The 13,490-nt window shown below is 44.3% G+C and overlaps 1 protein-coding gene across 8 annotated transcripts in view; it reads left to right on the forward strand.

Moving 5' to 3' along the window:
* The window catches only part of PTPRM (protein tyrosine phosphatase receptor type M), a 4,358,319-nt gene that overhangs the window by 3,626,975 nt on the left and 717,854 nt on the right, over positions 1–13,490 (forward strand). For 4 of the 8 annotated variants that reach the window (XM_044066517.1, XM_044066518.1, XM_044066520.1 and 1 more), the window contains one exon: positions 3,114–3,125. The exons of the other annotated variants lie outside the window; for them this stretch is intronic. In XM_044066517.1, coding sequence (XP_043922452.1) covers positions 3,114–3,125 — 12 coding nt within the window. The remainder of the gene's footprint in view (positions 1–3,113; positions 3,126–13,490) is intronic. 8 annotated transcript variants of the gene reach the window in all.

Genomic DNA, 13,490 nt, shown 5'->3' on the forward strand with positions numbered 1-13,490 from the left:
GTAGAACTATGTACCCGCAGCACTGTAACTACTACTCACATCCTCTGTTACCACATAATGATGATGTGCTACTCAGAAAATTGATTTACAAACACACAAAGTCATATGATAATTGTGAGCAGTTGCACAAAGGTTTCCAGTAATGGAGCACTATGCAGACAAACATGATAGTACAACCGCACATGATCTGCCTGCAGATAGTGATGACAGCAACATCCAATCAATGAAAGGATCTGCAGTAGCAGATTTGTTCATTAGCATGTTATGCTAATGAGAGCTGCTCCACACAGTTATGAAGGAGTAGCAAAAATATTCCTGAATTGTACTTCCTCATACCTGCAGATCAGCTGATCATCTAACAGAACTGTAATGCCTATTCCCCAAATCATTATGCTGACATGCCAAGCAGTCAGTTTTGTATAAAACTGTCACAATAGCTGTATGAGTCACCATTGCTGCTGATCAGCCAAGCAGATAACAGAAAATGCATTGTCCACCCAATCCCCACAGTAGTCATGCTGACAAGCCATCAGCTTTGTTTTAAACTGTTGTACAAGTTGTGTGAAGTGATGAACATAGATTTCTAGAAGCCAACTGGAGCTACTTGTTAGACATGTCATGGAGATTCGAAAATGCCCAACCTCTGGCAGACCACTGAGGGCCTAACCAAGTGTCTTCACTGCACTGCCTGGTTTGATTACCTGCCCGTACCCACACAGCAGGGGAAATGTTGGCTAAGGGACTCAAACCTTGGATTAATGGAGGCCTCTTGTTAACAGCTCATAGCCTTAATGCTCTGTGCTAACTGCAGCACAGCTGGTAAAGCAGCTTTGCACACAGCTGGCTGCTAAGAAGTACTCCTTGAGCAGGCCTGGGGTGCTAAACACATGAATCTATGCTCAGGTACAAGCCAGAAGATCATACAATTTATTTACCGTATTGTTTTTGTAATTAATATTTACTGTCCATTGCCGTAAATTGCCCTTTTCATTACTTCAGCCTATTTAATGTCCTACAGAAGTCTAACCCTTTGAAACTGGACACTTGAAACACGGAATACTTTTGATAACTAGTTCCCAGGCTAAAACAGTTCAAGATTCGGTATTAGTAGCATTAGTGGTGTCTCTCAGTAAGCTGTAAATCTAGTCCCCTTTAGGAATCCTGCTGCAGTAATGAACTTAGATTTCCTCACAGGAGGAGGAAGCCGATAGCAATGCAGCACACAAGTCTACTGAGGGGCACAGCATTTTGCGCCATTGTTTAGTGACATCACACTAGTGTTGCTCCACATTCGTCATAAGCGACTGTAGGCTCTACATTTGTGGCAACAGTCAGCTGATAAGTACTGTTTATTTCTGGCACTGACACATTCGTCATAAGCGACTGTAAGCTCTACATTTGTGGCAACAGTCAGCTGATAAGTACTGTTTATTTCTGGCACTGACAACTCTTGCTCCTCATTTCCCCACAGCTGTGTCTCTCAGCCATGCTTCCTTAGTGGGCACCTTACGTGCACCTCATCTGGGCACTTGTGATGCATTGTGCCGTGGATCCCAACTGTGTTATACTGCATAGATGTGTGAATTAAGCTTCTTCAAGACCATGAATCACCTACACAGTACTAATCCACTGTACAGGACTGTGCACTCTGTTTATTAAATCCCTGAAAGTAATCTACCACAGTGGCATGTGTTAGCGGTCTAAACACATGGTAACAAAATGTAATTTGTGGGTAAAGGTAATCTGAATGTATTTAAGTGTGTTTTCTAACATCGCCCAGTTAATGTCATCTAGAATTTTATAGTTGTAAAAATGATAGGTTGATTTTTTGCAAATTGTTATCTGTACTTATTTGTGACTTTGATAAAGTTTATTTAGGTTAAAATAGCTTTATGAAGTAGTTTAAGTCACATATTTTTTTTAGTGGTAGGGGTACAGTCAGGTTTAATTTGCACCTCTAGTGTTTTTGTGCCTATACATGCTTTATTCCATTTTGACTATATTTCTGAAGGATAAGTTGATGATCATTCCTAAGTACTTCCAGTTAGTACTCTTTCAATGTCAAACGTTGTCCCTTTCAGGTTGAAATTTCTAGAAACTGAGTTTGGTTTTGGACTTTGCTTCCTAATGACATTTTTTTCCAGTGGGAATTAGGCTGGTTTGATTAATCTAGGCTAAGAGCTTATTGTAGGATTTCTGTAATTCTGCATCAAACATTTGACAGCAGCTTGCACTATGAACAAATGCAGCATAATTTGCATATTGAATTAAAGTGATTCCCACTGAATGTTTACGCATACAATTTGGGAATATGGTGAAAAGACGTGGCTGTGATACTGAACCATGTGCCACTGTTAGATTAGGGATAAAGGCAGTGGAGAGTCTGTGGTCTATCCTGATGGTAAGATGTTAACCTTCAAGGACGGTCTCATTACAGCCTAGGCCTTTTACTCTGTTAATGAGTTGTTGATTTCAATGTCAAATGCCTTAAAGTACTCCAGACATAAGGCAGTTGTAGTTTGGCCAATATTGCCGATACCTGTAGTTTAGGGATAACTGATTGGGTGATCTGTGTAGTCCTGGAACTATCCTGTGTTAGTGCAATTAGGTCATTATCAGCCACATTGGCAAATGATTGTGAACAATTTGTTCCAGAGTTTGTTTTTTACAAAGAGCTTAGTATACTTAGAGGGTGGTAGTTCCCAACTTTTTTAATTTTGCCTTCCTTAAAAAATGGTATGAGCTTAGCGAAATGTAATCCATTTTATCCTTCATTTCTTTTCATTACTTTCACTCGGGGCAGGCTCCATCTGAAAATACTGCCCTAACTTCGGAAGCCTAAGCCTCTACATCTCATAAGTCTGCCTAGTTATGTATTTCATGTTCATTAAGTGTTTTACATCACTGCACGTGCTCGCGTTTCTCTTTATGCTCATGAAGTTTATATCATTGTTATTTGCATGGTGTGTCTGACTCAACCACTGTGCATGTGAAAGACTTTATGTCCGTGGGTTAATACTTTGCTGTATTTACTGATTCTTGGACTAATCAATATTACTGTTTTGTTACATATCTTCCTTTTTTCTCTTTCTCTCCAACGTATCCCTCTAAAGTGGATGTAGATGGTAAAATTGTTTCTCTTTTACATTTAATGAACACATGATGTATGATTTTACTGTCTCTTTTACATATGATGTACACATAATGGATGTTTTTACTGAATCTTTTGCATATGATGTACACATGATGTATGATTTTTTACTGTATATCCTTTCTGTGTCTAAGTCATGGCTGAGAATGGTCTGTGGGCCAGTTCACTTACCAAGATAACAAAGCAAGTAAATAAATAAAGTGGGTCAGGAATTAATAGAGCCATTGTTTCAGATCGAATGGAGGCAGGCCATACTGAGTAATGGCTTTTATCTTCCTGGAAGCAGCATTTATGATTTCTTCTTGACTGGGAGTTGACTGAATGAATTACTTACATAGGGAAGACCTCAGTATAAAATAGTTTTGTGTCGTGCCTGTCTTGTTCCTTCATACCTGACAGCTATCGATACACTCCACTCCCAATACTGGGTGTTGACTGAATGAACTACTTACATAGGGAAGACCTCAGTATAAAATAGTTTTGTGTCGTGCCTGTCTTGTTCCTTCATACCTGACAGCTATCGATACACTCCAATCCCAATACTGGGTGTTGACTGAATGAACTACTTACATAGGGAAGACCTCAGTATAAAATAGTTTTGTGTCGTGCCTGTCTTGTTCCTTCATACCTGACAGCTATCCATACACTCCAATCCCAATACTGGGTGTTGACTGAATGAATTACTTACATAGGGAAGACCTCAGTATAAAATAGTATCTGAAGTAGGTTACTTCATTTGATCATCAACCTGTGGGTATCAGATTTGACCCAGATCCGAGCCGGCAGCTTTCCAAGCTAGAGATCTGAGTTCCAAGCTCCTCCCCTTACCCATAATACCCTGCTACCTCCTTCCAATCCTCAGATCTTGTTTGCCGTGGCTTTGTCAGGCACGAGTTTCTCGAGCTCCTAGCATTTAGATGATTTGTGAGTAGATTTTTTTCAAAATCTTCTTAGTTTGTGTGTGGATAGTATAATTTCTTAGTTTAAACCCCTGAGTTTTACCGTCCCCTCATTGTTTAAAAAGCGTAGTAGACCCCCCTTTTCCCCTTAGGTGTATGTGTGGGCGCATGTGTGTTTTAGTTCAAAAATCATGGCCGAGGCCCCAAAGGCCATCTTTTATAAGTGCACTGAGTGTGGCCATAAGCTTTCCCCAGTGCGTTCTCTGCCTGGGGGTACCGCATTTGTCATCAGGCTGCCAAATTTGTGCAGCCTTTAACCCCCGGGCCCTGAGGGATAGGAGGAATAAGCTGATTCTGGCGGGTCTCCTACCCGCGGAGTCGGCTTCCTCCTCCTCTCCCTCGGTGGCTACAGCCACAGCTGCAGCTGTTCAGCCTGCTGTCCCCTCTCCCCTGGCTGGGACTCAACCTCCCACTTCTTCCCAGGGAGAGAGGGACTCTAAAAAAGTGAAGAGAGAGAGGAGAGGAGAGAGAGAGAGAGAGGGAGAAAGAGAGAGAAAGGGTGAAAGAGAGGCATAGAAGCCACAAGTGGCGGGCCGACTCGGCCCCCTCAGCCACGCCTGCCAAGCTGCTCTCCTCACCCCAGAAGGTCTCCGGGCCTTCCTCCCCTCGGCTCCATTCTCCATGCTTCTCACCGAAGCTGGAGGAGGAGGCCCGACCATCTTCAAGGTCGTCATGGTGGCCCTCCCAGCCAGCTTTGGCGGCCTCCTCTAGGTTGACCCATAGCCTCTCCGATGCTGATATGGACCAGATGATGCATTGTTTTCTCCAAACCCAACTGCAGATGGGAGTGCTGCTGCCTCCCCTTCTTCAGGGGGAAGTTCAGCCCCACTTTTTGCCCTGATAGCTCCTTCTCCAATCCACTATCGGGTTTCGGAGCCTTCGGCTCTGAGGAGTCTCAGAGTCAGGGAGTCGGCGCCGATAGTTATCGCTACCTCGATGCCGGCCATGCCCTCAAGTTTGTTGGATCCCCTTTCGGATCCGAGCTCTTGGGGCCGAGAGCCGTGCGTTGGATCTGAGGGGGCCAGTTTGTCTTCGGCTCTGTTTCGGTCGGAGCACACTTCCCTCTCGAGTCCGAGAGCTTCGGCTCCGTCGTCGATCTCCATGCTGGATCCGAGGGTGTTAACCACGGAGCCCAGAGAGATCGGTTCACCCTCGGCTTTCAATGTGGTGGAGAGGGCCCTCTTGGGAGGTTTGAGACCCCCTGCTCTGTCTTCGGATCCCATCCCCACTCCCTTCTAGCTGGCCTTGTCTTCCATCATCCAGTCCCAGGGACAGCCTGCGTTGATGCGCCAGCCCGTTCCACTGGCGGAACACGACCCTGTTGGTGATCCCTCCTTGGACAGTCCCACCGAGGAGGCCCCTCACAAACGTAAGTGTAAGAGGAGGCACTTGGACTCCCCTGAGTTCCTCATGGAGGACACTGATTTGGAAGAAGGGGAAGGTTTCCCCAGGTCACCCCCCGAGGATATCTCCTTTGGAGACATTATGGAAATGCTTCACCTAAAGGGCGGGTGGTCAGCCCAAAAATCTTCTTCGGATGAGTCGGTGTTCCTGGAGGCATTCAACGCAGGCCCATTTACCTCTTGGGTGTCCCCTCCAGCCTACCCCCTTGTTGACCTCATCACTCCCAGGGCATGGAAGGAACCGGATACAGTAGAGCCAATCCCCAAGAAGCCAGATAGGATTCTTAGTCCCCCTGTGGATAGGATGGCTTGGAGTAAGGGTTCCCCGGTAGATGCCATAGTGGTGGCAGCAGCCATCAAGAAGGAACTTGCCCAGGATAGTTCCTCGATCCATCCCTCTGATAAGGAGTCTCGGACGATGGATCATATCAGGAAGCAGATGTTTGCTTCAGCTACCTTTTCCATAAGGGTGCTGAATTATTTGGCCCATGTAATTAGACTTCAGTAGGATCTGGTGAAAGAATAAGCTGAGTCTCCCCCTGAGTCCATGTCGTCCGAGGACAAATGGACTTTTTCGGCTCGCATGGCCACTCTGAAATCTGTTTTAAACACGTCTATGCCGCTACTTTCCCATGCCACGGAGGGGGTGCTAGAGCCAGCGGGTCCGGCATCGCCTTAAGGCGTCATACCTGGCTCCGTCTTTGTGACTTTGCGGAACCTTTCAAGGCACCCTTCGCGAATGCACCCTTCGACAGTTCTACCCTGTTTGGGAAGACTGTCCGCAACACATTGGTTCAGAGTGAGAAAGACAGGAAGATGCTGTCTGCCATCGGAGTCCACTTCTTGGCTCCTCAAAGGTCCTTTTCCAGGAACCAGAGAGGACAAAAGATGTGGTTCCAGAAGTCTCAGCAGTCCCGTTACACTCCGGACCCTTTGTCCTTCAGAGGCAGAGGGGGACAAGGTGAACGCCGGCCCAGAGGCGGAGGGGGGCTGAAATATTTTGGGATGCGGGAACCATTTTCTGCCCGACTCATGCAGCAGCCCTGAGGGGTTGCCAGACTGCTTCTCTCTGGAGGCAGTCGGGGCATTTTTGAAGCACTTGGCCCAATGGGAGTCCATCACAACAGATCACTGGGTGCTTCGAATAATATCCAGAGGTTACTCAATCCCTTTCATAAACCTGCCTCCTCAGTCGAGGCGCCTCCCCGATGTATCACCCAGTCAGAGGGAGGCTGCAGCTTTAGAGGTAAAAAAGCTGCTAGAAAAAAGAACCATCCAGCACGCCCCCCCAGGCCAGTCCAGATTAGGCAATTACTCCAGGTTCTTTTTGGTGCCAAAGAAGATGGGGGACTTAAGGCCGATCCTCACCCTTTCAACAATGAACCTCTTCATTGCCAAGGAGAAATTCTGGATGGTCACGCTTCAATCCATTCTGCCCCTGCTGCAGGAGAAGGACTGGATGTGCTCCATAGACCTCAAGGATGCGTACTATCACATTCTCATGGACAGGCGATCTAGGAGGTTCCTCTACTTTCAGCTAGGGGCCAGTCATTACCAGTTCAGGGTCCTACCCTTCGGCCTCACCACAGCCCCCAGGGTGTTCACCAAGGTCATGGCAGTTGTAGCGGCCCACCTGAGACTTCAGGGAATACAGGTTTTTCCTTACCTAGACGACTGGCTGCTTACCACCCCCACCAGGCATCTACTCTGCTTAGCCAGGGATTGCTTCCTACTTCTAGCGTCCCAATCAGGAAATCACCATAAACTTGAAGAAGTCATCCCTTCAACCAGTTCAAGTCTTGGAGTTCATAGGGGCCAGAATAGACACGCTTCAGACCAAGGCCTTCTTGACATCAGACAGACTTCACAGTTGGACCTTACACATTTTAGCCCGTCTTCAGTCACCTACCCCATCAGCGGAGTTAGTCCTGAGAGCTTTAGGGTCCATGGCAGCAGCAATCAATCTCGCACCCTTAGCTCGCTTACACATGAAGATTCTCCGGTGGACTTTGCAGGTTCAGTGGTCCATCCTTCACCACCCGTTGGACTTAACGATTCCTCTCAGCAGAGTTTGCAGAAATTCCCTCATGTGGTGATTTCAGTCTCGAGAGCTTTGGGAAGGTTGACCATTTGTTATGCTGCAACCCCAAGTCAGGGTGACCACGGACGCTTCTTGCCTTGGGTGGGGAGGGGGGCATTACGCGGGCAGAACTGTCCAAGGTACGTGGACTCAGACAGAGACCATTCTGCATATCAGTGTTCTGGAGATGAGGGTGGTGCTTCTAGCGTTGCAAGCCCTTCATGCCTTTCTACCTCCAGGGACTATTGCGATTCAGTCAGACAACATGTCAGTGGTCTGGTACATCAACAAACAGGGGGGACCAGGTCTTACCCTCTTTGCTGAGAGGTCATGAGAGTTTGGGATTGGGCGATATCCACCAGCCGTTTTCTGTTAGCAATGCACATTCTGGGTCGGTCCAACATCCTAGTGGACAAACTGAGTCGAACTATCTCCTCACCTTATGAGTGGTCTCTGAATCCCTTAGTAGCAAAACAGATCTTCCGCAAGTGGAGTCAGCCTTGCTGCGATCTCTTTGCATCACCTTCCAATGCGAAGTGCAGTGAGTTTTTCGCTCTAATTCCCCCTCCGGGGGAAAGCCCCAGAGACGCACTAGTTCATGCTTGGCCACCTGGTCTTCTTTATGCTTATCCTCCTCTTCCGTTAATAACAAAATTCTTACAGAAAGCTCGTCAGTTGAGGAACAAGATTATCCTCATAGCCCCATTCTGGCCTCATCAAGCCTGGTTTCTGTGCTTATGGTGTCATCTTATTGCTCCTGTCTGGATCTTGGATCCCATCCCAGATCTGATATCTCATCCTTCGGGATTGATACCCCCGAATTTGGTCGATCTCAAGCTTTCAGCTTGGTTGATCCAGTTCCATTAGTTGCTAGGACTCCCGGTATCTTGTCTGCAGTCAGATCTATCCTGGTAGCAGCGCATAAGTCTTCTACCAGGCAGATTTACAATAGTAAATGGAAGTGGTTTTCCATTTGGGTGTCTCATAGGAATTTGGACCCTTTCACTGCTCCCATCCGAGCAGTGCTCAATTTCCTATCTCATATTTTTCAACAAGGGGCCAGTTCTTCTACTGTAAAGGTTCAAATGGCTGCCATCTCCCATTTTCACATTGGGGACAATCTCAATCCCCTCGCGTCCACCAAGATTTGCAAGACCTTTCTGAAAGGTACGTTCCTCTTGAGACCTCCTACTAGGAACTCCGCCCCTCCATGGGATCTAACGTTGGTCCTTCAGGCTCTGGCTGGACCACCTTTTGAACCTGCAGCTTCTGTTGATTCGAAATTCTTGTTCTGGAAAACTGTCTTTTTGGTAGCTGTTACCTCAGCTAGAAGGGTGTTGGAGCTTCAGGCCCACTGTATTAAAGCCCCGTATCTTGTATTCCATAAGGACAGGGTCTCTCTCAGGACTAACCCATCCTTTCTACCTAAAGTGGCCTCCAAGGTGAACATCAATCAGTCCATTAATCTCCCAGTTTTTTTCCCTATCAGAACAAAGGGGAGTGCAATCTTCATTTGTTAGATGTTCATAGACAGTTACGCTATTATTTACACAGAACAGCTGCATTCCGCAAGTCTGATCAGCTCTTTGTTTCCTTTGCAAAACCCTTCTTGGGTAAGCCTGTGTCAAAGGTGATTCTGGCCAGATGGATTTCGAATTGCATTCTGCTCACATACAAACTATCTGGCCTGCCAGAGCCTACAGTGGTTCATGCTCATTCTACCCGCTCTATGGCTACATCTGCTGCATTCTGGTCGAGAGTTCCCTTGGATGACATTTGCTCTGCGGCTACTTGGGCATCCTCAACCCAGGTTGCTAGACATTTTGGGGTGCCTGGGACATTGTTGGGGATTTATTTATGCACACATTTCAACTGTCCAGATTTTCACAGAATGTCCAGATTTTTGCCTTCTATTTTAAATCTGTTCCTCATAAAATTCTGTTTTTTCTGTCAAATTGTGGAGGAGGGAAGTCACTAAACAATAACATTTATATGAGTCTTAGACTTCATATTCTTCAGAAAAAAAGTTTTTAAGAGCAATGCTTCAAATAAAACCATCCATTATTTTTGGGCTTGTCCAGATTTCTTGCACTTAAGAGGTTGAGAGGAATGTATCTCTTTTAGTGATTTATCCGTCCCAGGTTTGGAGCTGGCACAATAAATAAAAGAAATGAAGTGGGAATGTGTAAACCATCACAGGTTTGTCACCACTGGGAATGCAAGAAGATGCATTGATACATAATAAGGGACAAGTTATGGGATCCAACTTTCAGAAAGGTCTATTAAACATGACCAAGGCATGCATCCATGTGACAGAAAAGAAAATAAGCAGATAGAAAAACGAAGAGCTTTCTTTGTTTGCCTTGATATTGTAGCAGAGAAAATGGACAAAAATAGACACATTGGCCAAGTAAAACTGCCCTTGTCTTCTCTTGTCTCAGTATTTTTTCTTCCCTAAGTACCAGACAAGGAAATAAAGGACAGAATAAGACAAATACTTGTGTAGCAAACTGTGTACCCCTGAAACAGTAAAAGACTTAACAGTATGCTAAGTGTACTGTGAAAACAGAACACAATAAGTGGTATAAAAAAGACATGCAGATTTACTGCTGCTTTTTGTAGGACAACAGATATCTCAAGCAATCCTATGTTCAACAGATAGCAGACTAACACAATGCTTATTCAGCATATCATATCTGCCTGGCATGCACCATGGCCTGCTGGAAATTTCCAAACATAAGGAAAGCATTTGTTTTTATTACCCAAATAAGACTCACACTAGCACTTTTATAAGCATAATTTTGGTGCTGTCATCATAATGTGAGACTAGCTCAGAGCTGGAGTTTGTGAAAATTAAAGCAGAGTTTACAAGATATAAATAATGTTCCGCTAATTAATAAAGCTGTGCAGTAACCAGACGGCAAGTCTTTATTTCAGACTGATGTGCATCATAAAGACAATAGAATGAGCCTGAGTAGTAGCTTCTCAAGTCATTTTACAAGAATCAGTGCGTAACCTTTTAACTTTTCAGTCATCATTAGGTCAAAGACTGTACATGAACAGGCAGTTGAGTAGTCTGTACATTATAAAGTTTGTAGAAGGGAGACAGAGCGATGAGAAAGGGAGACAAGAGTGATGAGATGAATCTTAGTTCGGCAAAAAGAATATGCTGCCTTCACCAAACAGTGACCTGAGGGAGGAATCAAACACTGGCGCTAAAGGTCTGAGAAAGGACCATAGGTCAGTGTTAAAGTGTGCCACCTCTGTCTCACTTACTAACAGTCTAGAAAAAAGGAAAATTAGATATCGAATGATAAGCTTTTAACTATCCGTAGCACTTAACTACAGTATGAAAGATGAGATTTTGTGACATTGTCCTAAGAATGGCTTGCCATACCCGAGGGACAAGTAATTGCACTTTCCAGATTCAGTGGTTTATCTGACAAGCAGTCTTTCCTTCTTTTGGTCACCTTCTCTGACGTAGAGAAAACCTGTTTCTTATATTCTTTTCATGTCCATGTATGTATGACATACGAAGAAAGTTTACAAACTAGCACCTGCAAAGCGGTCTTCTTTACTACAAACATGAACATTTTCAAAGTACCTATGCATTTCCATCAGTATCTCCCTCAAGTGTCTTCAGGCGGGTATACTCATTACAACAAATCTGGATTAAATTTACAGTTAATCATCTGAAACTGACTGTCTTTTTATTGTACATTATTTACCATACACACACACACACACACACACACACACAGACACACACACATTTGCATACACAGTTATACACACACATACACACACACACACACACACACACACACACACACACACACACACACATATAATCACCTTTTCAGCAAAGTACAGTCACACTCACATCCACACCCACTCAAAGTGTCTGTGTTTGTGTGTGTGTGTGTTTTGTGAGTATGAGTGGATATGAGTATGATTGTGGGTGTGGGTATTGCATGCTCATGTCTTGTGTGGGTGTGAGTATGTGCGGCTGTGAATGTGTGTTTGTGTGTGTGTGTGTGTGTGTGTGTGTGTGTGTGTGTGTGTGTGTGTGTGTGTTTTGACTGGGTGTGAGTGGGTATGAATGTGGGTGTGATTGTAGGTGTAGGTGTTGCATGTACATGTGTTTTGTCTGGTCCTGAGTGGTTCTGAGTGTCTGTGTGTGTGTGTGTGTGTGTGTGTGTGTGTGTGTGTGTGTGTGTGTGTGTGTGTGTGTGTGTGTGTGTGTGTGTGGATATGAGTGTGTGAAGTGTTCTGTGAATGTGAGTGGGTGTTGGAGTATGTATGTGCATGTGTGTGTGTGTGTGTGTGTGTGTGTGTGTGTGTGTGTGTGTGGAAGTGGTTTGTGAATGTGAGTGGGTATGGGTGTGGGTGTTGCACATGCATGTGTTTTGTGTGGGTCTGAGTGTGTGTGTGTGTGTGTGTGTGTGTGTGTGTGTGTGTGTGTGTGTGTGTGTGTGTGTGTGTGTGTGTGTGTGTGTGGATATGAGTGTGTGAAGTGTTTTGTGAATGTGAGTGGGTATGGGTGTGGGTGTTGCACATACATGTGTTTTGTGTGTGTGTGTGTGTGTGTGTGTGTGTGTGTGTGTGTGTGTGTGTGTGTGTGTGTGTGTGTGTGTGTGTGAAATGTTCTGTGAATGTGAGTTTGTATGGTTGTTGGACATACATGTGTTTTGTGTGGGTCTGAGTATGTGTGTGCATGTGTGTGTGTGTGTGTGTGTGTGTGTGTGTGTGTGTGTGTGTGTGTGTGTGTACACATACACACACATGGACATTTATACATAGTTACTTAGTGAAAGTCTCTTATAATATTATGTACATTTGGAGATTTTAATGTATTAGCTGCAGTTCAGTCCATCCAGGCATGATGAAGACTAGTTCAGTCATGGAAATGGTTGGAATGTGAGAGGCCATCAATCCAGTTCAGAAACATGCAACATAGCAATGCATTCCAGCACTGCATACTGCATATAGACATACTAATACAGTTCTGTTATTTCTTTCTTTCTTTCTTTTTCTTCCTTTCGTTCTTTCTTTCTTTCTTTATTACGTTTTCGTAGCTAGGTAAGTGGGCTGGTCTTTCGGCTATGACCTTGACAGTTTGGGTGGAAGTGAAGTGACAAAGAATATGATCTGAGTATCACATCAAGAATTTGCATGATTGCAAATATGGTGATTATTACAAAAAGGTTTGAACAAAGAAAATTACATAATTACATACATTTCTGAAACTATATCTACAATGAGTATTTCGATGAGAAACGTTTATAATGAAAACAGTGAAGCACACAGTAATGGTTGCACAATCTCTACAATGCATTTCTTCATCCACTGGGAATTTAATGGCAGTGAGAAATATATTCGTTTCTCTTTGTTTGTATAATTCATGTGATCCCACTTTGATTTGTTCTTTCTGTTGACTTATTTTTTATATATAATTTAGCCAGTATGCCTGCTCAGCATGTGGATTATATATGAATACAGTGACAAATGCAGCATGTCATTAGTTGGTGCCCTTTCATCACTTGGCAATAGTTACACAACTGTAGGTGAATAACGTCACTGAATGTCATGGCACGGGGTTATTTTCCCTGTAACGTGTCATAAGGACAGTTCATTTAGACATTTTAAGGTGAAAAGCCTATCATGTTATGAGACATCATCACCTTATTGCATTTTATAAAAGCAGGTACATATAGCGAATAGAACACATTCTCATGTCATTAAAAGTATTATTGCTGATATAATTTGAGACTGTTTTTATGGCTTGTGGGTGTCACCCTCTGAACATTATAAAAGTGTTTATGCCTGCATAAAGCAAACTGAATAAAGCAGTTTGTGTGTAATGATTACCTTTTTACAACTTAAATAGTAACTTG

The sequence above is a fragment of the Protopterus annectens genome, chromosome 3.part1 (genome assembly GCF_019279795.1).
Source record: "Protopterus annectens isolate FY-2018-M chromosome 3.part1, PAN1.0, whole genome shotgun sequence".
Lineage (NCBI taxonomy): Eukaryota > Metazoa > Chordata > Ceratodontiformes > Protopteridae > Protopterus > Protopterus annectens.